We start from the raw sequence: 26,089 nt of genomic DNA, 5'->3' as shown, positions 1-26,089 counted from the left end.
GTGGGTTTCTTTTTTCACTAAGGATTATACTGGTTTAGTTTCACTGAACTATGAAGTATGGAAAGTATGTTTTTAAGAATCTGTCAGAAGATCTATCTGAGGGAGGAGTCAGAACTCCCAAGAAGAGAGTTATCTCGTGTCTCCTGGAGAGGGAACAGAAAATCATTCCTCATAATTTTATGCATGTATGTAACATCATTTTATTTCTCTCCCTGTTCTTTCCAAACCACAGCTGAGTTAAGTAAAAATGAATAAAGGTGAAGTGCTGGGACTTTAGTAGGAGAGTTAAAGAAACTGAATTCTATTAGCCTGACAAATGTGTAAATAGAAAAATAGAGAATAAGTGAAGAATATTTAGTGCTTTAAAACACTTCATTTTGGAGGCCATTCAGACTACTGCACCAAAGAGCAAAGCCCTCCTAGATTTAAGCCTTTGTTTTTAGCTTTGCTGATGCCTTGTGCTAGGCTTAACCATTATAATTATCAGCAGATTGTTGACACATGGTTTGCATTTTCAATATCTCCTCTTATTCTTGTCCTTAGTTTAACATTTTAGATAGAGAAGTTTCTTTTCTACTGGGACTAATGAACTCCTCACTCTTTGGATTCGTTTTTTTTTTAATCGTAGGTAGCCTTTGCTATAACTAACAATTTGGTTAATTGCCTGTTTGAGACCAGTGGGTGGAATTGAAATCTAATATACCTAGCATTCATCTCCAAGAGAGACCTTTTTGTGAAACAGGATGTTAAAGGGGGCATTGCATCATTATGTAATATAATACAATATTATATTATGTTATTTATTGTATTACAATAATTATTCACCTAATGGTCTGATAAATGTTGTGGAAAAGATCATGCAAGCTTTCCTGCATTATAAGTAAAGAAAGCTTTCCATTCTTTCTGCTTCAACAACATGCTTACTGCCATCAGTATTTACATATCCAGCTTATTGAAGGTATTAACTTCAAGAAGGCAAATTCTGATTCAGGATGTGAGTTTGGAAAAGGGCATCTCTAACCATTCATGCAGAGTGAATTTTGATGTACATCTCTGCTAGGATTGTGCTCATACATGAAAAAATTTTCATGTACTGAATCTGCCCTGGCAAAACACTAATCTGCTAACATGCATGTGAGAGGACAGTCACCCAGAGCCATTTGCAGAGGTTTCCAGCGACAGAGGCACAAGGAAATATACATGATCCAGTCTATCTGGTAGGGGATATGATCAACAAAGTGAGACAAAATTGAAACTATGAGCTTTTACACACTGAATGGTAAAACCAACAGTTTGTAAAACATTGTTTTTGTTAAGTCAGGCAGGGGTCAGCAGACTTTTTCTGTAAAGAACCAGATAGTAATTTTAGGTTTTGAAGACCATAGGGTCTTTGTTACAACTACTCACTTCCGCTGTGACAGCATGAAAACAACAAAAGACAATGTATAGAATGAATAAGTGTGGCTGTTCCAAAAAACTTCATTTACAAAACCAGGAGCAGACTGCATTTAGCCTACAAGCCACAGTTTGCAGATCCTAGTCTAGAGCAATAGAATGCCTTGGGGAGGGGGTGCTGTTAAAACACCACTTGTGCCCCCACTTGTACCCTGTTTCTGACTCAGTAGGTTTGGAGTGGGGCTCAATTATTTCCATTTCTGGCAAATTCCCAGGTGATGCTATATGCTGCTCTTCTGGGGACCACGCTCTGAGAACCACTGATCTAGAGGGAAAGAGCTTAGAAATCTCTCTTCTTGGTTTGTTGTTTTCTATATTTTGGAAGGGAAACTAGAAGTGTTACAACTTAGTGTTGTCCTTATAAAATTTCAGGCAATAATTTTTAAAAATAAGACCTTTGTTTGTACTTTGCACTCTATCTTATAAATAAGTTACCAAAATTTCTCTACGCTTATTCTTCTTATCCAGGTATATTCTGCTCTGCTCTAACTGCTCTCAGGATTCAAGCCTTGTGGTGATGGGATGGATTTCTCCTTCTTTGTTTTAATAATAATAGCTGACATTTACTATGCATTTACTGTGTTCCAAGCACTATACTAGATTCTTTACATTTATTAACTTGTTTAAAATGAGTTTCAGGATAGTTGGGGGAAATTACAGAATCTTTTTATAGTCTGGGGATGGTAATGAATCTGTTGGATATTGATGTATCCATTGTGTGCCTTCTCTCTAGTTTTCCTCACTGCTTCCCACTTCCTGCTCATACGGGCTTCCTGCCCCTGAAGTAGAAGGCAAAAAAGCTTTCTTTCAGCTGAGTCGTGGGACTTGCTTGAGCAGCAGTGACTACTGGTGACATCAGCATGAGTAGCTCTGCATGCTGGGGTCCGTGAGGAGGGCTGCACCGGCTGTGAGGCCCGACTGACCTGATTCTAATTGCCGACATCGAGCTGATGTTATTCTTGGCCAGGGACAGAGCGATTACTCAGTAGTTTCTGTTAAAGTGATCCTTTGTTAAACCTCTGCTCCCAGCCCCCTCTCCCTTCCCTCCCACTCTCTTCTCTGCCTCATCCAAACTGAAAAAGAGCTCCAAAAACAGAAAACTTATGGACATTTTGATAGCCAAGGCAGAACTGCTGAAGTTTCTTTTAACAACAGCAGGGCAGGGAGAGGGGACAGAAGGAGGTTTATTTTAAATACAGCTTGTTTCTTCACTTGTTCCCTCCATTTTCCTTCCATAGCCCTTCAATTTTTAGAAGACTTTATTTTCAACATTTACCAATTCTTGGTAGGAAAAACTGTGCATGGTGAAATCCTCTCATCCTTCTTCCCTATCTGTTTGGTACTTCCCCCTCTCCATCATGCCCAAATTTACTAGACTACCTGAGATTCAATAAAGCCCACAAAGACCAATGTTTCTATAACAGGCAGAACCAGAGGGCACTCCGTGTTAGCATTAAGGGGTCTTTCATTATGCCAGTAACATCTTGTATGCGATGTGTAAGGAGTTTTTTGCTAATGGAATGTGTGTACAATCTTGCAGGTGTGGAAAGGGATTCCCTCATAAACCCAGCCGATTCTTGTTATTCTGCTCCCAAAAGTTCATTGCATGTGTCTAGAAAAATTTTGCTCTCCTGGAGGAATTAATACAGCCCTTCAGCTGCTGTGTGTTTGTGTTTTGGGGGAGGGGAAAGAAGGAACATTTCAACAGGCCCCTGGTCTTTTTTCAGGCAGCCAGCAACAACATGCTGGCTTCTCTGCATGGCACAAGGAAAGCAGGCGAATAGTCTGCATCTTTACACACCTTTATAACAGTGGATCGCAGAGGAAGGTTGGACTGAGGACACACAAGTAGGAGTTTAAGGGTGTGTGTGCTGAAGTTCCGGGAGCATGTTGACTGGAATCTCAGAACCTGCTGCTGCTTTGCTTTCTTTGTTTTGTTCTGTTCTGTTTTTCCTTGCAACTGTTATCAGGAACTCTTATACCACTTAGTTTCTAACTTTTAATTATTATTGATTTTCCTAGGACCAGTTGATTTAGTAAATTTTTCCAAACAGCTCTTTTCTCCTTAACAAATAAAAAACATTTTAAATACTTGAAGTAGTTCATATAAAACTTCATACGGCCACTTTGGAAATAGGTACTCAGGACAGGCCTTGGAGTCAAATAATCGTCAGTTCAAATCTTGACCCTGTCTAATTCATGACCTGGGACAGTTTATTCAAATTTCTTTGAACCTCATTTTCCTGATCTCTATCGTGGAGAAGATAATTCATATGTACTTTGTATGTTATCAGCGAGGATTATAATCCTCAAAATGTTACCACACATCATGTAATGAACCAGGTGTTTTATTTGTATTATCTCATTGAATCCTCAGGGCTATCCGCTATTATCCCTGTTTTCTAGATAGATGGAGAAACAGAGCTTAAAGAGGTCTTTTAGCCTCCAGGGTCCAAGTTGTTGACCACCTTGCCATCTGCTACTACCCTGATGAGTTATTAAAGCACCAGACACTTAGTGGGCATTCAACAAATAGTAGTTGTATAAATTTAGTCCTATATAAATTAGACGTTGCAATTCATATATTCAGCAACTATTTATTGACATCTATAAAACTGTCTTTGAAAAGTTACTCTCAGGTATCTTAACTAGTCTTCTACTATTCACGTGTAATACCTCAAAGGAAAAGCTGGCTAAAAATACATAAACATAGGGCTACACACTATTTTGATTACCTCAAATTATTAAAGAAATGTCTTGATGAGGTGTTCCAGGGCTTAGAAATATTAGAAACGTTCATACTTCACCTTCCCTTGTGCTTTTTTCATTAAACAATAGGATCCAGGATAACCAATGTCCTGCAGTATTCTGAAATACATTCTAGAGGTTTAGAGGTTTGGAGCAGTTGTGCATATAGATTGTTATTAACGTAGGAATTCTCTCTACCGTTACCACTTTGTCCTTTCAACTGTGTTATTGATACTTGTAATACTATTTTTATTTTATTTCCATAAATAGGAGTTTTTGAGAAGGCTACCAGGAAACATGACAGATGTTTAAAAATATGAATACTACAGATGACACCACTGCATTATTAATAATATGCCTGCTTTTAAATACCACATAAATCTGATTCTTAATGTATTATTACAGTATAGGCATTGGTAGGTCATTATATTAACTCATTGCTTGATGGTAATAGAAGTCTCCTGGTTACCATCAGGTTGTTTTCTAAGCTGCTGCTATGGTAGTGTCTCTGCAATCTGAGAGGAAGTGAGAAGCCAGGAAACGGACATAGAGTGAGTGCGTCCCATGCCCCAGACGTAATAGTATCTCCATTCCACTTGTGAGGAAACTAAGACCCAGAGAGTGTTAACATCAAGTGACACAGAGATGACAAGCAAACCAGGCAGGTGGGGGGCTTCCAGAGGCTGCATCTTTTCCACTGGCCCACCCTCCCCCTTGACAGAAGCGATTCTTCCTTTTCTCCTCATTGTACATATATATCGCTCTTCAGGTAAGTCATCCCAGCTTTATTTCAGCAGCTGCTGCTACTGTTACATAATCTGTCACACACACGCACAAGCATAAAAGAAAGTATTGATGTTTGGTAATCAAAATTCAGATTGGTCATTGGTATGCTAAGAGGCAACTGTTCACTTACCAGCTGCCTGGGATCAATCCTATTTGTCCTTATGTCCTTAAAATGTGGTTTTTCTACAGCTGCGTGTTAACCACTTTTGTTCTCTTCCCTCCCTCTGTGACCTGTGATTTGCTTCTGTTTGTTCGTGGGCACATGAGGCTCTCACAGCACTAACTTTGTATGAGATGGATGGGAGACCTCGTCTTTTACAGCCTGCCACCCAGAAAAAGTACTTAATGGATGTCTGTCAGAAAGGTCTGCAGGATATACACAGTAGGTCTACCATGTGCGATTCTGAGCAAAACAGGACAAAATATATATTTGAAGATGGAGACAGGTTAAACATTTCTAAACATGACATTTCAAATTGGGAGGGATTAGAGATTGCCTTGTCTACTTCTTTTACTAATCAGGAGACTGAAGCACAGACTTCTTATTCGTAGAGCAAGGGCCTTGAGAGATCAATAATTCCCTAAAGCTACTGGCGTGTAGAAGATAAAACAGGGAATGAAATCTCTTATATAGGCATCTGATGAAAACTGAACACTTTGCTGGGCTTGCTTTAGATTTGCTTTAGAAGGGTGCTTTAATTTTAATGTATTTGCTTTAGATACGTTGGTTTTGAAAAGGAGGCAGCCTCGTGTAGTGGGGCTCTTAACTCAGATTCCATGGATGCGAACCAGGCTTATACTGTAGATATGTAGTCGTGGACGTGTTAATTAACCATTTTGTGCCTTGATTTCTGTAAAATGGAGATGAGGGTAGGAACTACTAAAGTGACTAGGAGGATTAAATGAGTAGCAGCAGTAAAGCACTTAAAGCAATGCTGATCCATGGCAAAGCTCAGTAAACACTTATTATTTAACTTCAAATATGCATTGCTTTATAATTTCTTTTTTATTTTGTTCATTTTTTTTCCTTAAATTGTCTTTTTTTTTAAAGATACATAGATCACAAAAAATGTTACATTAAAAAATATAAGAAGTTCCCACATACCCCACCCCCCACCCCACCCACTCCTCCCACATCAACAACCTCTTTCATCCTTGTGGCACATTCATTGCATTTAGTGAATACATTTTGGAGGACTGCTGTACCACATGGATTATAGTTTACATTGTAGTTTACACTCTCCCCCAGAACATTTAGTGGGTACTGGCAGGATATATAATGTCCAGCATCTGTCCCTGCAATATCATTTAGGACAACTCCAAGTCCCGAAAATGCCCCCACATCTCATCTCCTCTTCCCTCTCACTGCCCTCAGCAACTACAATGGCCACTTTCTCTAGTTCAATGCTACAGTTTCTTCCATTGCTAGTCACAATAGTTCTATAGTAAAATACCAGTAAGTTCACTCTAATCCATATTTTATTCTTCCATCCTATGGACCCTGGGTTGTTGATGTCCACTCCACCTCTATATCAAGAGAGGGCTTAGATCCCACATGGTTGATGGATGTGATTTTCCTGCTTGGAGTTGTAGGCACTCTTGGTTACCTGCTGTGGTGGTTGACCATCTTCACCTCCCTGTTAGCTGACCTGGGTAAGTCCAACAGACTGGAGAGTAGGAGTTGCAACTCTGCTGAGGCTCAGGGCCCAGTTGACACATGGCCAGTTCAGAGATTGAAGTCTCCTGGGTATATACCAACCCCAGGGCCAACCTCAGGCTCAGTAAAAGTGAAAGAAGAGGCATGTGTAGAAAGGTCACACCTTGAGTCCAACTCCATCACACTCAGGAACACAAATTCCAAAGTAGGGCCCACTGAACTCCAGAGCCAACTGTCATGACTGTAGAACCTGTGTGTCTCCGTAGCCCTCAGGAGCACCAGTACGTGGGGTTGTATCTACTTTGGCTGTCTCTAGGATCCTGCTGAGGCATACATAAGTGTGACCCCTCCAATGACCTCCTGACTCTTTTTTGAAGACTCTTAGCCATATTAAAGAAGGCATTTGAGGATAAGTCCAAAACTTACGAAGTATTAATTAGCTTGATTTTTTTTTCTTACTAATATTTACTCATTTGGACAATTTTAAACTATGAAAATTTATTTGTTCACAAATACTAGAGAGGTTTGAGAAGAACAAGTAAAAAGTAATACTAGTATGAAATGATTTGAAGAGTAGTATCTGTATAGATTAACATGTTGTCCAAATGCATAAATGTCTTATAAACATAAAAAAAAAGAAAAGAAATAGCAATAGCATCATATTATGAGCCAGCTTTTCATGAGAAATAAACTGTTTTCTCACACTAATCAAGGAAAGATAAGGGAACTCATATTCTCAAGCATACTAAAGGAAATGTAAATTGGTACCACCTCTACAGAGGGCAATTTGGGAAGGCAGGTAGGTAGATAGATAAAGATTTTAAAAAGAAAAAGCCTTCTGACTTAACTATTCTACTTCAAGGAAATTATTTTAAGAAATGACCCAGTGTATGTGAAAAGATACAGATAATATGATGTTTGTCACAGCATTGTTCTTATATAGCCAGGCAAATTGGTGACAATGTATCTATGTGTTTCTGTGTAGTTTTTTTAAAAATTACATTTATTATTTTAAAAATTTCTCTCTTCTACCCCCGTCTGTTCTCTGTGTCTATTTGCTGCATGTTCTTCTTTGTTCACTTCTGTTGTTGTCAGCGGCACAGGAATCTGTGTTTCTTTTTGTTGTGTCAGCTCTTCATGTGTGCGACGCCATTCCTGGGCAGGCTACACTTTCTTTCGCGCTGGGCGGCTCTCCTTTCGGGGCGCACTCTTGCCTGTCGGGCTCCCCTACACAGGACACCCCTGCGTGGCATGGCACTCATTGTGCGCACCAGCACTGCTCATGGGCCAGCTCCACACGGGTCAAGGAGACCCGGGGTTTGAACCACAGACCTCCCATGTGGTAGATGGATGCCCTAACCACTGGGCGAACTCTGCTTTCCTCTGTGTAGTTTCAAATGAAATTGTAAGACAGATTTTTTGGAGCCTGGTTTTTTCCACTCAAAAATCTATATGGGGGGGAGCCAAGATGGTGGCAGAGTAAGGAGCTCCTGGAGTCAGCTCCTACTACAGGGCAGTTAGTAATCTCCCAGAGCCATCTAAAGTACCTGTTTGGGGGCCCCAGGAGTCTAGAAGAGCAGCCTGTAACATCCCTGAAAGAACAGAAGGAGGAGACTGCCCATCTGCAGAGAGGATTTGTGAGTAGAGCACTCCATGCCCCGGAGGTTGGTGCCTGTGGTGCAAGCCGCCTCAGGAGCTATTCTGTGGCTAGAGTTGAAAGCTTCATTTCCCAAAAAAAACAGGGGAGGAATACATCGTGTGGCTCCGACTTAGGCTACTGATTAGTAAATTTGGCGGGCTAAAATATAATCCTAGGAATAGCTAAACTTTGATTATGTCCAGGTCAGAAGGAGGCCGGTAGCCGCCATTTTGACTCCAGGCCCAGCATGAGGGGAAGCGGAGCTGATTGAAAATCACTGTGCTGGTAGGGACAGGCTTCTTTCTGCCCAGGTTTGGATTACAGTACTAGCCTAAACGACAGCCCCACCTCTGCCAGGGACAAAGCTGGGGGGACCTGCACCACCTCTCTGGGAAACTGCAAGCCACATCGCAGAGGGAGGCAGGTGCCCATCCTACTCAGGCCCATAAGCTGCCTTAGTAGCTATTCCATGGCTGGAGTTAGAAACTCCATTTTCCATAACCAGTGGAGGTCCACCGACCTCAGCTACTGATTTGTGGGCTCGGCTGACTAAAGTATGATCTTAGAAACAGCTAGGGTTTGAGCCTGTCCAAGTTGGAAAGAGTCCAGTAGCTGCCATTTTGACTGCCACCAGCATGAGGGGAAGCCTGGCTGACTGAAAATCCAATGAAGTTAGGGACTGGCTTCTTTCCACCAAGATCAGACAGCAGCTCTAGCCTAGGCTTCAGCCCCACCTCCAACAGAGAGGAAGCTGGTGGAATGTGCACTAGACTCTCCAGGCAACTGCAGGTGCTCTTCTCTAGCACAGGCTGAATAATCAGTCACCTGGGGCTGCATCCTTACACCCCCCATAGAATAGGAAAGGAACTGGCCACCCTCAGCCTCTCTCAGCAATGACAGGAGTTTTCAGCCCATACAAGCTGGTTTGTTGAGTGCCTTTGAGTCCATCTGCCCCTTGTCCCCCATAGGATTGGAGGGACCTGGTATTCCCTCAGCTTCTCAAGCAACTGCAGGTAATTTTGGCCTGCACAAACTGGATCATTGGGCACCTGTGGCTCTACCCCTATCCCCAATAGGACAAGAGATGGACTGTGTTTGCCCAGCCTCTCTGAGTAACAGCATGGCTTTTGGCACACACAGCCTAGACTGTTAGGTACTTGTGTATCTACCCTTACTCCCCAGTAGGAAAGGAGGGGGCTGGTGTTTCCACAGTCTTTCTGGGCAACAGCAGATACTTTTGGCCTGGACTGTTGGATGTCTGTGGGTCCATCTGTACTCCCAAAAGGATAGGAGGGTTCTGGTGTCTCCACAGCCTCTCTGAACAACACTGGGTACTTTCAGCCTACAGCGACTGAACTGTTGGGTGCCTGTAGATCCAACCCCACACCTTGATAGGATTGGGGGGGACTGGTGTTTCCTTAGCCTCTCTGGGCAACAGCAGGTATTCTCAGCCTAAAGGGACTGGACTGTTGGGTGCCCGTAGAACCACACCCACCACCCAGTAGGATAGGAGGGGGCTGGTGCTTCCTCACCCTCTCTGGGCAATGGTGGGTACTTTCAGGCTACAGAAACTGAACCATTGGCATTGGTTCCATTCCAATCTCCTAAATGGCAGAAGGGACAGTACTCCCTCAGCCTCTCAGGGCAACTGCGGCATATTTGGCCCACACAGATTAGAGGGTCCATTCCCATCCCTGGCAGGGAGGGGGTCTGGTTCTACATCAGTTCACCTGGGCAACTGTGGTCATTATGCACTCACATGGCATAGATTGCTGCCCACAACTATAGCTTCATCCCTGCCCAAGGTAGGGGAGGAAGGCGTGTGAAGCTTCATCAGTCTCTCCAGGCAACTACAGACAGTCTTGTCCTGCCTAACTTGGATTATTATACATGGATACAGCTCTCTCCCTACCCCTGACAGAGGAGAAATGTTGGAGAAGGTTCATCAATTCCTGGGGCAAGTTTGGCAGCTTTAGTTTCCATAGCCTACAACACCAACTACTTCCTTGGCTTCTACTACACAACCAGCAAGGAAGGAAAGACAAGAAAGCCCTAATCTAAAGGGAGAAACTCCACCCAGAATCAATACATCTAGCACGCCAGATGCAAAAACACCAACAAAAAAAATTACAATCCAAACCTAGAAACAGGAAGATATGGCACAGTTAAAGGAACAAGATAAGGCTGCAAATGACATAAAGGAACTGAGACAGCTTATCCTAGATGGTCAAATAAATCTCCTTAATAAATTCAATGAGATGACTAAAGAGATTAAGGATATTAAGAAGGCCCTGGTGGCTTAACTGATAGAGTGTCTGCCTTCCATATAGGAGGTCCAGCGTTCGAACCCAGGGCCTCCTGGCCCATGTGGTGAGCTGGCCTGTGTGCACTGCTGCTGTGTTCAAGGAGTGCCATGCCATGCAGGGGTGTCCCCCACATAGGGGAGCCCCATGGGCAAGGAGTGCACCCCGCAAGGAAAGCCACCTTGCACAAAAAAAGTGCAGCCCACCCAGAAGTGGCACTGCACACACGGAGAGCTGACGCAGCAAGATGATGTAACAAAAAAAGAGACAGATTCCGGTGCCTCTGAGAATGCAAGTGGACACAGAAGAACACACAGTGAATGGACACAAGAAAGCAGACAAAGGGAGAGGGGGAGGAAGGGTAGAGAAAAAATAAATCTTAAAAAAAAAAAAGGCACTGGGGGAGCACAAAGAAGAATTTGAAAGCATATATAGAAAAATAGCAGACCTTATAGAAATGAAAGGTGCAATAAATGAAATTTAAAAATATCACTGGAGGCATATAACAGCCGATTTGAGGAAGCAGAAGAAAGGATTGGTGAGCTCAAAGACATGGCCTCCAAAAGTGAACATACAAAGGAACAGATGAAGAAAAGAATGGAAAAAATTGAACAGGGTCTTGGAACTAAATGACAGCAAGAGACCTACATGTCATGGGTGTCCCAGAAGGAGAAGAAAAGGGAAGAGGTGCAGAAGTAATATTTGAAGAAATAACGGTGGAAAATTTCCCAAACCTATTGAAGGACATAGACATCCGTGTCCAAGAAGCACAACATACTCCCATCCAAAAAAATCTGAATAGTGAACTCCGAGACACATACTAATCAGAAGGTCAAATGCCAAAGACAAAGAGAATTCTGAGAGCAGCAAGAGAAAAACAATGCATACTATATAAGGGATACCCAATAAGGTGAAGTCCTGATTTCTCATCAGAAACCATGGAGGCAAGAAGGTAGTGGTATGATATATTTAAGATACTGCAAGAGAAAAACTGCCAGCCAAGAATTTTAGATCCGGTAAGATTATCTTTCAAAAATGAGGGCTAGATTAGAATATTCACAGATAAACAGCAACTGAGAGAGTTTATAACAAAAAGACAGGCTTTGCAGGAAATACTAAAGGGAAAAGAAAAGGCAAGAGAAAGAGGCTTGAATGAGAGTCTAGAAATGATGGCTGTATCAGTAGCAGTAACTAAAAATGTCAAAAATAAAATGACAAATAAAATGCAAAGATCAAAATGGATGAAATAAGAACTGCCTTTACAGCAATAACATTGAATATTAATGGATTAAACTCCCTAATCAAAAGACACATACTGGTGGAATGGATAAGAAAATATGAGCCATCTATATGCTGTCTGCAAGAGACTCACCTTAGACCCAAAGATACCAAGAGATTGAAAGTGAAAAGTTGGAAAAAGATATTATATGCATGCAGTAACCAAAAAAAAAGCTGGGGTAGCTATACTTCTATCAGATGATATAGACTTTAAAAGCAAAACTGTTACTAGAGGCAAGGAAGGACATTACATATTAATAAAAGGGATGATTCATCAGGAAGAAATAACAATCAAAAATGCATATGCATCTACCAGGATGCCCCAAAATAAATGAGGCAAATACTGGCAAAACTGAAGGGAGAAATAGACATCTCTACAATAATAGTTAGAAACTTCAATATAATACTTTCAGCACTGGATAAAACATCTGGGCAGAGGATCAATAAAGAAACAGAGAGTTTGAATAATATGATAAATGGACTAAACCTAATAGACATATATAGGACATTGCCCCCCAAAACAGCAGGATAAACATTCTTTTCAAGTGCTCGTGGATCTTTCTCCAGGTCAGACCGTATGTTGGGTCACAAAGCAAATCTCAATAAATTCAACAAAATCACAATTATACAAAGCACTTTCTTTGATCATAATGGAATAAAGTTGGAAATCCACAAGTGGCAGAAAAAGGGAAAATTCACATATGTGTGGAGATTAAACAACACACTCTAAAATAATCAGTGGGTCAAAAAAGAAATTTTAAGAGAAATAAATATCTCAAGACAAATGTCAATGAGAACACAACATATCAGAACCTATGGGATGCAGCAAAGGCAGTGTTAAGAGAAAAATTTATAGCCCTCAGTGCTTACATTAAAAAAGAAGAAAGAGCTAAAATCAACCTAACTACACAGCTGGAGGAACTAGAAAAAGAAGAGCAAACTAATCCCAAAGCAATTAGAAGGAAGGAAATAACAAATATCAGAGCAGAAAAAAATGAAATTGAGATTAAAAAGAACAATAGAGAGAATGAGCAAAACCAAAAGTTGGTTCTTTGAGAAGCTTAACAACATCAACTAACCCTTAGCTAGACTGATTAAGAAAAAAGAGAAGGTGCAAATAAATGAAATAAAAAATGAAAATGGGAACATTACTACTCACCCCACAGAAATAAGAGATCATAAGAGGATGCTATGAACAGCCTTATGATCAAAAATTAGACAATGTAGATGAAATGGAAAAATTTCTAGGAATGTACAAACCTACACTGACCCTCGAAGAAATAGATGACCTCACCAAACCAACCAAAAGTGAAGAGGTTGAAACAGTCATCAAACAGCTTCCCAAAATGAAAAGCCCAGGACCAGATGGTTTCACAGGGAAGTTCTACCAAGAATTCAAAGAAGATTTAAATACCAATCTTACACAATCTCTTCCAAAATATTGAACAAGAAGAAACACTAACAAAATCATTCTATGAAGCCAATATCACCCTACTACCAAAGCCAGATAAAGATATTACGAAAAAAGAAAATTACAGACCCATATCTCTAATGAATACAGATGCAAAAATCCTCAATAAAATAATTGCTAATCAAATCCAACAGCACAGTAAAAGAATTATTCATCATAATCAAGTGGGTTTTATACCAGGCATGCAAGGGTGGTTCAACACAAGAAAATCAATCAGGATAATACACCACAGTAATAAATCAAAGAAGAAAATTCACATGATCATATTAATTGATGCAGAAAAGGCATTTGACAAAATACAGCATCCTTTCTTGATAAAAATACTACAAAAGATAGGAAATGAAGGTAACTTTCTCAACATGATAAAGGCCATATATGGAAAACCTACAGCTAACATTGTACTCAATGGTGAAAGACTGAAAGCTTTCCTGTTGATATCAGGGACAAGACAAGGATGCCCATTGTCACTACTGTTGTTCAATATAGGCTAGAAGTTCTAGCTAGAGCAGTCAGGCAAGAAAAAGAAATAAAAGACATCCAAATTAGAAAGGAAGAAATACAATTTTCACTATTTGCAGATGATATGATCCTATAACTAGAAAGTCCCAAAAAATCTACAACAAAGCTGCCAGAGTTAATAAATTATTTCACTAGTGTCAGGATACAAGACCAATATGCAAAAATCAGTAGTGTTTCTACATACTGCTAATGCGCAATCTGAGGAGAAAGTAAAAAAAAGGGAATTTGTAAAAAAAATTCCATTTACAATAGCAACTAAAAAAAGCAAATATTTAGGAATAAACTTAACCAAGGATGTAAAGCACTTGTATGCAGAAAACTATAATGCATTGCTAAAAGAAATTTTAAAACTACCTAAATAATTGGAGGAGCATTTCATGCTCACAATTGAAAGACTAAATATCATTAAAATGTCAATTCTACCCAAAATGATATACACATTTAATGCAATCCCAATAAAAATTCCACCAGCATTTTTTAAACAAATGGAAAACAACAATTATGAAATTTATTTGGAAGGGTAAAAGGCCCCAAATAGTCAGAAACATCTTAAAAAGGAAAAGTGAAGTTGGAGGACTCTTACTTTCAGACTTTAAATCATATTACCTATCTACAGTGGTAAAAACAGCATGGTATTGGCATAAAGATAGACACATAGACCAATGGAACTGAATTGATGGTTCAGAAACAGACCCTCACATCTCTGGCTAAGTGATTTTTGACAAGCCTTAAAACCCACCCAGCAGGGACAGAACCGTCTATTCAAAAAATGGTGCTGGGAGAACTGGATATCTATAGCCAAAAGAAAGAAAGATGACCCCATCTCATACCTTATACAAAAATTAACTCATAATGGATCAAAGACCTAAATATAAAAGCAAATACAATAAAACTCCTAGAAGAAAATGCAGGGAAACATCTTCAAGACCTGGTGGTAGGTGGTAGATTCTTAAAATTTACACAAAAGCATGAACGACAAAAGAAAACATGGATAAATGAGACCTCCACAAATGTGAACACTTCTTTGATTCAAAGGACTTCATCAAGAAAATGAAAAGGCAGCCCATCCAATGGGAGACAATATTTGGAAACCACATATCTGATAAGGGTTTGATTTCCATTCTATATAAAGAGATCATACAACTCAACAATAAAAGACCAAGCAATACAATTTAAAAATAGGCAAAAAATTTAAATAGACATTTCTCCAAAGAGGAAATACAAATGGCCAAAAAAGCACATGAAAAAAGGTTCCTTATCACTAGCTATTAGGAAAATGCAAATCAAAACAACAATGAGATATCATCTAACACCACATAGAATGGGCACTATTAAAAAACAAGACGACCATAAGTGCTGAAGAGGATGTAGAGAAATAGGAACACTCCTTCACTGTTGATGGGATTGTAAAATTGTGCAGCCTCTCTGGAAGACAGTTTGGCAGTTCCTCAGAAAGCTAAATATAGAAATGCCATATGATCCAGCAGTTCCTCTGCTAGGAATATATCCAAAAGAACTAAAAACTATGACACAAACCAACATCTGCACACCGATGTGCATAGCGGCATTATCCACAGTTGCCAAAAGATGGAAAGAACCCAAGTATCTATCAACCAATGAATGGATAAACAAAATGCGGTTAATGTATACAATGGAATACTATACTGCAGTAAGAATAGATGAAATTGGGACACATGATAACATGGGTGAATCTTGAAGACATTGTTCTAAGCAAAGTAAGCCAGACACAAAAGGACAAATATTACATAGTCTCATTAATATGAACTAAATATGAAGTATAAACACTTGGAGTTAAACCCTAGAGTATAGGTTATTCAGAAATAAGAGGAAGGTTGAGAAGAACTACTGATGTTAATGTATGTAGATGTTTTAATTGACTTGACTGTAAAAGTATGGAAATGGATAGAGTTGATGGTAACACAATACAGTGAGTAGCAACTGGTTTATTAAAGGGATTGTGACTGAAAAGTGTAGACTGGGGAAGTAAATGTCACATGAAAGAAAACTAAAGAATAATCTTGGGACTGAATAACAGTGAATGCAGAGGTGGATGAGAATTGTGGTTGAGGTTACAAATGCAAGAGTGTCCTTCTGAGCTAGAACAGATGTACATCCATATTGCAGGGTAATTGGAATGTGCAAAAGCATGGGAAAACTACAATTGGCGTGACCTATAGACTGTGGTTAACAGCAGTACTATAATATTTTTGCATCAATGCCAAAGATGTAATGTGTTGATAATAGAGGTGTATGGAAAAAGTTTGCCAAATATATGCTATGGACCATGATTGGTGGTAATAGTCTGATGATATTATCTCATTATGTGTAACAAATGTTCCACTGTGGTATGGTGTGTTGGTGAAAGGGTATTGTATGGGAATTCTATACATGTGTATGATTATTTTGCAAGTTCACATCCTCTGTGATAAAAAAATATATTTTAAAAATATGGTGGGTTGGGGGGAAAATATACCAAATGTAAGATAGGGACTATAGTTAGTAGTAATATTTTGACGATGCTCTTGCATAGTTTGTAACAAATGTTTCACAACAATGCAAAGTGTTGGTGGAGGGGTGAGGTATGAGACTCCTGTATGATGTTATGTATGTTTATTTTTTAAGTTCAAAATCTTTATACACTTTTTGTTTATGCATGTTCATGTATGAAAGATATACTTTACTAAAAAATACATTTTAAAAAAATCTGTATGAACATAGTTCCATAGCTATAAATATAGATCAACATCAATGTGTCAATTTATAGTATTCTACTAGTAGTGATTAGTTAAGTAAGTTGTGAAAATCAAATAGAAAATATGCATCTGTTAAAAAGTTTTCTAATGATCTAAAATTGACAGAGGTGGGAAGCAGATTTGGCCCAATGGATAGGGCGTCCAGCTACCCCATGGGAGGTCTGCGGTTCAAACCCCGGGCCTCCTAGACCCGTGTGGAGCTGGCCCATGCACAGTGCTGGTGTGCACAAGGAGTGCCCTGCCATGCCAGGGTGTCCCCCGCATAGGGGAGCCAACGCGGAAGGAGTGCACCCCGTAAGGAGAGCCATCCAGTGCAAAGGAAAGTGCAGCCTGCCCAGGAATGGCGCCGCACACATGGAGAGCTGACACAACAAGATGAGGCAACAAAAAGAAACACAGATACCCTGTGCCGCTGATAAGGATAGAAGCGGTCACAGAAGAACACACAGCAAATGGACACAGAAAGCAGACAACTGGAAGAGGGGGAGGGGAGAGAAATAAATTTTTAAAAATCTTTAAAAAATAATTATAATAAAAAAATTGACAGAGGTGATGACAGCACAACTCTGTGATGAAAAATGAGAGCCACTGAATGTACACCTTGAATGGATTGGATTGTACAAAGCATGGGACTGTAAAACACAGGGAATCCAGTGGTGGCTGATGGACTGTGGTTAGCAGGACAAATATGAGAATGATAACAAATATATAATATAGGGTGTTAATAATTGGGTGGGTTGGGGGGAAATACACCAAATGTAAGATATGGGCTATAGTGAGTAGTAATATTTGGCAATGCTCTATCATAACTTGTAACAAATGTTTCACAACAGTGTAAGGTGTTGGTGGTGGGGATATGTATGGGAGCCTTGTATAATGATATACATGTTTGTTTTATAAATTCTTATATTTTATTATCCATTTATGCATGTTTGTATATGAATGATATACTTCAATAAAATTTATTTTAAAAAGTTTTCTAGATCTACTTTTATAGATACGAAAAATGCTCAAAGTAGATATGAGTGAAATAAACAGGCTATAAAACATTGGATAATGTAGGATCCCATCTTTTGTAGGCACACCAAAATACGTGTATATACATAGAAAAATGTCTAAATGTTAACAGAGGTTATTTATCTCTGAGAGTGGAATCAGAAAGAACTTTTAAACCCATTTTCATTTTTCTAATGAACATGTATTTAAAAAATTAAAGTGTTTCAATAAAAGAAGAAAAATCTTCAGGCTCCCAACTGTGTATGTGAGAGAGACAGAGAAAGAGAATGAGATCAGTGGTCAAACGCTTTCTGCTGGCATTGAGGGAGATAAATGAAATGGAAAGCAAAGCACTCCATATAGACCTCAAGTTGCCATCAGAAGGTCAGCTTTGTACTGTAGCTGATTCTGTTGTTAGAATGGGGGGAGTGGGCAGAGGTAGGTGCACATGAGGGAAGGTCATAAATGTGATATGTTAGGACGAGTTCGTTTTGATGGGTTTCATGGTCTTAGGCTGCAGCCCTGGCCTTAGCCAGCTGCCGCTTGGTTGGGTTTGCACTCCCTGCCTAAGGGCAATACAAGTGTCTCAATACTGTTGAAAAGACCAACTCAGAGTCTTCCAAAGGTATCTTCAGTTTGGTTAGATGAAGGAGGCTGAAGCTCATGAATATATTTGAATATCTGTTTTTAGTTGCCTGCATTGCTTCTCAAATGTTAGCAAATAAAGTTGATTTGGAGACAGTCTGAAGCACATTAGTTTGAGCTGGTTGGTGAATAAGTTTCTCTTAAATTTTTTTGTTCAGGTAAGCACCTGTATTTGCATCCTTCAGATCATTTGAACTAGTAAGAACCCCTTTTCCTAGTTCCTAAAGGAAAAGGAGAGTATTGGTTGGTTTTAGAGATAAGTCTAAGCCAGAGGACAGCGCAATGTGCTGTCTCAGCTGATGTGTCTCTCTCTGTATGAAAGTAGCATCTTCTGGGTTTCTGCCCCATCCCTGTTGTGGTCATAACACTGCCCAGTGCTTCATAGAAGTACCAAGAGTTATACTCTTTTTCTCTTACTCAGTCCCCAGTCTTGTTTCAGCTGACTAACATCGTGACTGGAAGACAGCCAAGAACTCTACAATATGAAACAAAGGCCATTTGGAAGCTTGCTGTTGCCAAGATAGAAACCGCTACTCTCACCCTTACCTTGGCTCTGAGGTTTTTACAACATCATATGGTTCCCCAAAATTCAGGTGTTGTCTTCCTTGAATAGCTCTTGCCTTTGGCCAGGTTGTAATAAAGTTGAGTGATTAGTGACTTAAAATATATGCTTAGGAAAATGTACCATCCCAGCACTTTAGCTGCCAGAATGAAACATACTAGAAGTGGTTTGTATAATATGTAATAGGAACTTTTAGTTAGGGTAAAATGAATTTAGTGAATTATTTCACTACCAAAAGCCATCCAGCTCTGGTCCATCACCAAGAAGCATGGGTGAAGGCTAAAAGGAGGAGTGTTTTTCTGGACAGAATTTAAAAAAAAAAAAAAAACACCTCCCAGAATTAATCTCTGAACAGTATAATCTTTCTAGTAAGAGAGCCCAGATTTTGCTCCCCTGAAACCTTCCAAGTTGCAGTCTGTGTTCTGTCTATCAGAAATTTTTCCTTCCCACCCACGAGTACCCATCTGTTGTGGGAGAAGGCGGGCTTTCCAGTCTTTTGCCTGGGGCCAAGCCAACCCTCAAACTGTGGTTTTCTTCAAGTCTCCTTGCTGTAGAATGGCTGTTTCCCACACCCGATAAAGAAGCAAAAGTCATGTATATGTTGACCAGGTCTCGAGTAGAGTCCGGTGCTTTTGCAACCCTCACATTCCTAGGACATGGAGCGATGACAGTGAAGTCCCCATTCCTGCGTTGTTAACCCATAAATACAGAGGGCTATTATTGTATATGCAAATCTCACATTTCTTAGGAATTATATGGAGAGAACTTCATATAATTCCTTTGTCCTGTTTTGACAAGTCATGAACATGAGGCCTAACAGTTCTTGTGATTTATAGTTGGTGGAGCTGTAGGATTGGGCCAGTTCAGGCTGGGAGGTGGTGAGGGGGGACCTGGAAAGGCTGATTTCTGCCACTAGTTTAAAACATATCCAGTTATATATCTGCTTTTAACACTGCTGAATGTTATTCTGGATTTCTACTTATCAGACCTGATTGCTTTTATCCCAACTCACTTAGCCTAGGCTTTGGTGAAACACCTGGAGACTTGTCAACATTCTGACTCTTTGGGGTTTTGGATGGTATAGAAGTATAGTCATTTCTTAATCCACTCAGTATATTCGAGAATGAGTGTCAAACCACAGGTTGCAACCTAGAAACTTTTTACTATATTTGGAAAGAGTATTTGCCTTTTGAGATACAGGATGTTTGTATTACATTGAGGCTTAAGCTTGAATCTGTTGTAGAGAATTATTGCTCATATCATTTGGCTGCATATAATAGAACCCTTTCCCCCTACCCCCCACCTCAATGGGTTAAAGTTAAAGTTAGAAACTCATTTTTTCTCCATATATCTAGAGATAAGCTCTCCAAGGTTGGTATTGCAATTCCATTGTGCCAACCAGAAACCCAAGCTCCTTCAGTCTTTCTCCTCTGCAGTCCTTAGTGAATAGCTTTTACCATCATGATCACTTCATGGTTGCATTATGGCTGTCCACCTCTAGCTAGCTAAGTCCTGGGTGGGAAGAAGACTACTGGAGAGCAAAAGGTATGTAGTAACCAAGTCTACTCCCTTTAAAGAGCTTTCCTAGAAACTGGACCTAGAAATTTCTGCTTATACCTCATTGACCCTAACTGTGTCACATGGCTCTCTCTAGGTACAGGAGAGACTAGAAAATGTAATTTTTTAGCTGACACGTTATTGCCTAAACAAAACTGTAGGTGTATTAGTAGGAAGAAGGGTAAAGGTGATAGTTTCTGGCCAAGTGGCAGTCTCCTAAGCAATGTGTCCCTAACTTATTTTATTGTTTGAGGTAAAGTCTTATCTTATTAGTACAGAACATCAGTGTCTAAAGTCCTTCCACCAACTATGTGGCTAAGAAAGTTGGACTTCTTTGTCTGGGGTCTGCAAAAGGGCTTACTTCCATTTTCTGCCTGTTTAATGAGTTGAAAATAACCTACTTCAGGTACTGTATAAAGCACATGGAGTGATCCTATTATAAGAGTACATCTATATGTAAACATTCACCTATTTAGAAATTTATTTTTTGCTCATAAAAGTTGGTGTAGTTTATTTTTTTCATTCGTTGGGTAAATGTTTATGAAGCACCTTTTATGCACAAGGTATTCTACCAGGTACTGTGTGTAAAAGAAAAAGTAATCAGAATCAAATCCACCATTGCCAGAGTGTTTTGTCCAAAAGGAAGGGAAAAGATACATACAAGGTAGAATATGCTACATGTGTTAACAGACATACAAATAAATTTTTTTTAAGTGTTGGGAAGGGAAAAAGATTATTTCTACTGGAGAGAATTGAGTAGATCCTATCCCCAGGTGGTTGAAATTTGGGTGTCATTTTGACTTGTACTCAGAGTAAATTTTCTACTTGCCTAAATGTTATCAGAACTTCACTGCCTTTTGACTTTTTAGTAATTGATTTTATTTTTGAAATAAGCACACAAACAGTACCAAATTTAAAAGGTACAGATGATACATAAAATATTTGTATCCCTCCCACCCTTGCCCCTAGCTAACCATTTCTTCTCCATGGAGGTTTCCAGTTTTTATAAATGCTTCCAGAATTGTTCTGTGCAGATACATATATATGTGTGTGTGTTTTTGTATTCTGTTTTCTTTTTTACACAAATAGAAACATGCTATACTTACTGTTCTTCTCTTGCCTTTTTTACTCATCCTTTTACTTGTATTTAGAGTTCCCAGAAAGATCACAGACAAAACAAAACAAAATGCCTTAATGAAATTGGAAAAATAGTTGTCACCATGGCAACCCTTACTGAATAGTTATTCTTACAGGTGACAGTTCCCTCACAACCAGCCCTATCCCCATATAGAATGTTTTCATTTCCAGGAGCACTTTACTAACAGTGGTTTTTCCTATTCTACTATGAACTTGTTTATGGATGGCTCAATGTAGAACTCTGCAGCCTTCATTCTGATACCTGATCTTCTCCCATTCCTGAATGAGGCGTATCTCAAGCCCTCTTCCCATCTAAGCTCACTTACTGGGATGTAGTGGAGAAAAAAGAAAGCCAGTGTAGCCCATTCCTGTCTCTCCCACAGATTTGAAGTCCCTCTGTTATGGAAACAGTGGCTGAAAAGAATGGGTTTGTTTTAGAGCCAGTCTTAGAATCCTGGCGCTTGATGGAAAAACTTTGGTCACTTGTCCTCCTCGGAAGGCCTGTGGAGCAGTCAGGGTTCCTCAGTCCCCCTGGGACCATCTCACAGGTACACTCTAATGGACCTGCTCTCCTGGCTTTGCCCAGGGGCTTTCTTCCTTCCTCTTCTTTGGGTCAGATATTGGGAGGATTTAACAGGTTTTCAATTTCTGCCTCATGTGGTTTGCAGAGAGAGAATGGGGAAGGGCTCAGGCTGGTCAGCTTGAAAATGCACCTCCATCAAACATTTCCTCAGCCCCAAACCCTTTAAGTTGCCTCGTATCTGCCTACTAAAGAAACTTTGCACACATTTCCCTGAAATGAGGCAGGCCAAGGCATGAGGGTAGTAGGGGTGGTTAGCATTTTACTAAAGCTACCTAGTTGATCTTTTAAATGTTAAAAAATAAAATTCACAAAAGGCAAAACACTAGGAAGAATGTCTATCAAGAAAGTGTTTCCCATGAGAATCTCATCTTGCCATGAGGAAATGCCATTTCTCCCATGTCTGTTTAAATATAGTGTCTATAAATGGGAGCCAATTTAGAAATCCTTTTAATAATAAATAAATGCTGTGTATTTTGTCAATCATAATTTTCACTTCATGTGATTTCACATTTAAAGCTTTTATATTGCATGCATATTGAAATGACTGTTAATATTGTTGAAGGACAGTAATAAAGTTTGTGATATACACAGAAATATTTCTAATAAAGGAAATAAATTGTCAGAAGTTTTAGGCATCCTTTTGAAGAAGTGTGCATTTATGTCCTGCCTATCAATATTTGTTGGTGTTTGTGATATTTAAGCAGTGATTTCTAGGTTTTTATTTCCTGGTAGGCTTTTCCTCTGAGCAAAAGTACCTGTATGTTCATCTTTATTCACATAGTAACTTGAATTCCTATAGTAATTTTACTTTGGAAGCGTTTTCAAATGTAAAATGTTATGTTGACCATTAGGTATTACTATGCCAAATTACAAAACTAGCTCTCAAGGCCATATAATCCGGTGCCTGGCTCCTGTTTCAGCCTCTTGTCTCTCCACTACTCTCCCTTTGCTCACTCTGCCCTAGGCACACTGGCTTCTTCCCTTTCCTCAAATGTGCACAGCTCCTAGAGGAGTTCAAAGTTCTTTGCATGGGTAGGAATTGAGTTAAGCTTCAAATCAGTTTTGTTCTGGTCTATACTCCTAGCATGTGACACCCAGTAGGAGGCGTTTAATAATCAGTGAATGACTTTAACAATGAGGGAACTTGAGACTGAGAGAGACCAACTGCTTCTCTCATTCACGCCTGTGGAACAGCACGTAGGACCCATGTGCCCTGATGCCTAGGTCAGTGTACTTTCAATAAGACCTTCAAAACTCTCTGCTTCAAGAGACACCCTTTCTCTGATTCTGGACCTGTGCTGGCCACATTACAGGAGTTTTTCCTTAAAATGTGCTTCATTTTAACAGTTTTCCTTTTCCTTTTGCCCACTTCAGGATTATAAACCAGTTATTCACATGTAGTAAATGGGTTGTGAAGGGGATCTGTCGATCACTTTTTCCTCTTTCTCTTGTAGGCAATCTTTGGCAGCCAGACACTACCTAACTCCAATTTATGGACAGTGAATAATGGAGCAGGCTGCAGAATTTCAAGTGCCACAGCTAGTGGCCAGAAACCAACCACTCTGCCACAAAAAGTGGTGCCACCTCCAAGTTCTTCTTCCTCCTTGGTCCCCAAGCCCCCATCCAATCACAAACAAGTGTTCAGAAGGGCAACATCCCAGAGGGGTTCCAAGTAAGTCTTCTATAATCATCTTTTCCATTTCTTCTATGTTATATAAATTCTCTGCTAATACTACTCTTCGTTTACTGAACCTTCAAGGCAATTGGTACTAAAGTCTTGAAAACAAGAACACCTGATTCAGGATAAAGGATAACTCTGGTCCTCAATCCTGGCTACAAAGTAGAATCACCTGGGAGCTATTGCAACATGCCTATGCCGGGGCTCTATCTGTGGGAGGGGAAGGCACTGCTCCTTTAGGTTCCCTGGTGATCCAGCTGCTGGCAGAGTTCAGGATTACAGTGCTAGCCAACTCTTGGGGCCTCTGGCAGGAGCTACAATCAGATTGCTTATCTGGTAATGGTTACAATCACAGTCCTGAAGTATGGGCTCAGAGAAGGGAAATGAAAACTTTTTCCTGGATATATTATCTCTTGGTCATTCTATAGGGTCCAAACCTTTAGATCTTTTCAGTTTCCTATGAAATCCCTCCTCGTTTGTTTGTTCACTTTCAGGCATTTGAACGGAACATGTGGGATTGAGAGTTCATTGCGGGGGTTAACTTCATTGACATTAGTCTACAGGTCCTCTTAGGAACAATGTTTCTCATACCTTTTGTAGTCTACCTTTTTTACATCGAAATAGACATTTCCCTGCCTAAATTAAAATTTGTAAGTCACATTCTTCACTCTACCTTCAGACATTTTTTATGCTAGAAATAGGTTGGTAAAGGGTATTGGTTCTAGCAGCCTTTTTCCAGTTTAAAATTGGAGAACTTTTCAGAGATTTCTGAAAGAGGCAGGCAGGCATTCCCTGCAATATGGACACCTAAAGGGGATTTATGTATTTCTCAGGCTCTTATTAATTAAGTCTCCTCATTCATTTGTCCTCCACAAGGTCAATTCTTGTAAGAAAGAATCTTAAAATGTAGAAAAAGCAGTTACTATTTTTTATATCTTGGAAGGTGTATCAAATTCTGGATTTGGATTGAAGACAATCCCTTGTAGCTGTTTTAATTATATTGCTGCCAATAGTCAGTTATCCAGCAAATACTTATTCAGTATCTACTAAGTACCAAGCACTCTTCTAGGAATAGTTGAAATTAGGGAAGGGTGGTAGGAAGGCTGCAATTAATTCATGGTTGAAAGCCAACGGCAAAATAGAAAGGAAGCTGCATGTGCCCTCACCCCAGAAAGAGTAGTCTAACCCGCAAGGGTGCAGTCTCTGGAGCCAGACATCCCAGCTCCAGTCTAACTTTTGAGGCCTTTGGCAAGTGACTTAACCTCTCTGCATCAGTTTCCTCATTTGTAAAATGTGGGCAAAGGAAGAGTATCTACTTCATAGGACAGTTAGTAAATATTAACAGGGCTAATATACATCAAGTATCTAAACAAGGCTTGGCGCAGTGTAAACTGAATAAGCTTTGGTCACCATCAAATGCATTCTAAAAGCCACACTCTCCTTCACAGGTTTGGAAAGCCCAGTTAATTAGGAAACGAGTGAGTTGGACGTGATTGTCAAGTTTGCTAGCGTGATCTTTATTTATGGATTCTCTGATCATAGCCTAGCCCTCGGGGGCCAAGCGGCCACTGTTCTGCTGGTGAAGTGGGCTCCTTCAGGAGGCAGCCAGGCTGGACATTTGAAGATGCCACTTGCTGCCCTGCACTCACTGCTGGCAGGAGAGCCCTGCAGCCTCCTGAGATGGAATTGCAGCTCTTTGGACAAACTTTGCTCTGCTGCATTTTTGTGGTTTCTTCTCTCTGACAGGCAGGAGTGTGGGAAAACCGGAAACAGCTCAGCACCAAAAATGCACAGAAGGGGGGAAAAAAGCAAAGATTTCTTCAGAATTTAAGAAATATAATCCAAGTATCAAAAGGCATGCTGTGAGGCATTGTTCCAGGAAATAGTTTCCAATTTGCCTTTAAAGCTCTAGCTCAAGTCTCTGCAGCTAAGTTAGCACTAATGGAAACCGTAACATTCTCTCACTTACATGTAAAATGTACACTGTCCTTGAGGGCCTCGCTGTTTTCAGATTCTCTTCTATTAGTACAAAGAATCTTATGGTTTTTCATCTAACTGACTCAATGAACAACTTCCAGATCAAGTTGTTTTTTTTAAATAAACTTTTTTTAAAAAAATACTTATACTTTTACAGAAAAGTTGTAAAGATAGTACACAGAGTCCCAGTGTACCCCTGACTCAATTTTCCCCATTGTTCATATCTTACCTTGCCATGGTACACTTGAAGAGTGTGTATCATACTAAAAAAACTGTCTTTGGTACATTTTTGTTAACTAAATTCCATACTATATTTGGATTGAT

At 39.8% G+C, this 26,089-nt stretch overlaps 1 protein-coding gene across 50 annotated transcripts in view; it reads left to right on the top strand.

Moving 5' to 3' along the window:
* TTLL5 (tubulin tyrosine ligase like 5) overlaps positions 1–26,089 on the top strand; it is a 349,192-nt gene that overhangs the window by 257,448 nt on the left and 65,655 nt on the right. For 49 of the 50 annotated variants that reach the window (XR_011648300.1, XM_058293031.2, XM_071213776.1 and 46 more), the window contains one exon: positions 23,565–23,782. The exons of the other annotated variant lie outside the window; for it this stretch is intronic. Coding sequence is in view for 48 of the 49 variants with exons in the window: in XM_058293031.2 (XP_058149014.1) it covers positions 23,565–23,782 (218 nt within the window). In the remaining variant the exon portion in view is untranslated. The remainder of the gene's footprint in view (positions 1–23,564; positions 23,783–26,089) is intronic. 50 annotated transcript variants of the gene reach the window in all.

The sequence above is a fragment of the Dasypus novemcinctus genome, chromosome 3 (assembly GCF_030445035.2).
Source record: "Dasypus novemcinctus isolate mDasNov1 chromosome 3, mDasNov1.1.hap2, whole genome shotgun sequence".
In the NCBI taxonomy this organism is placed as follows: Eukaryota; Metazoa; Chordata; class Mammalia; order Cingulata; family Dasypodidae; genus Dasypus; species Dasypus novemcinctus.
This window is presented reverse-complemented; position numbering and strand designations above follow the sequence as displayed.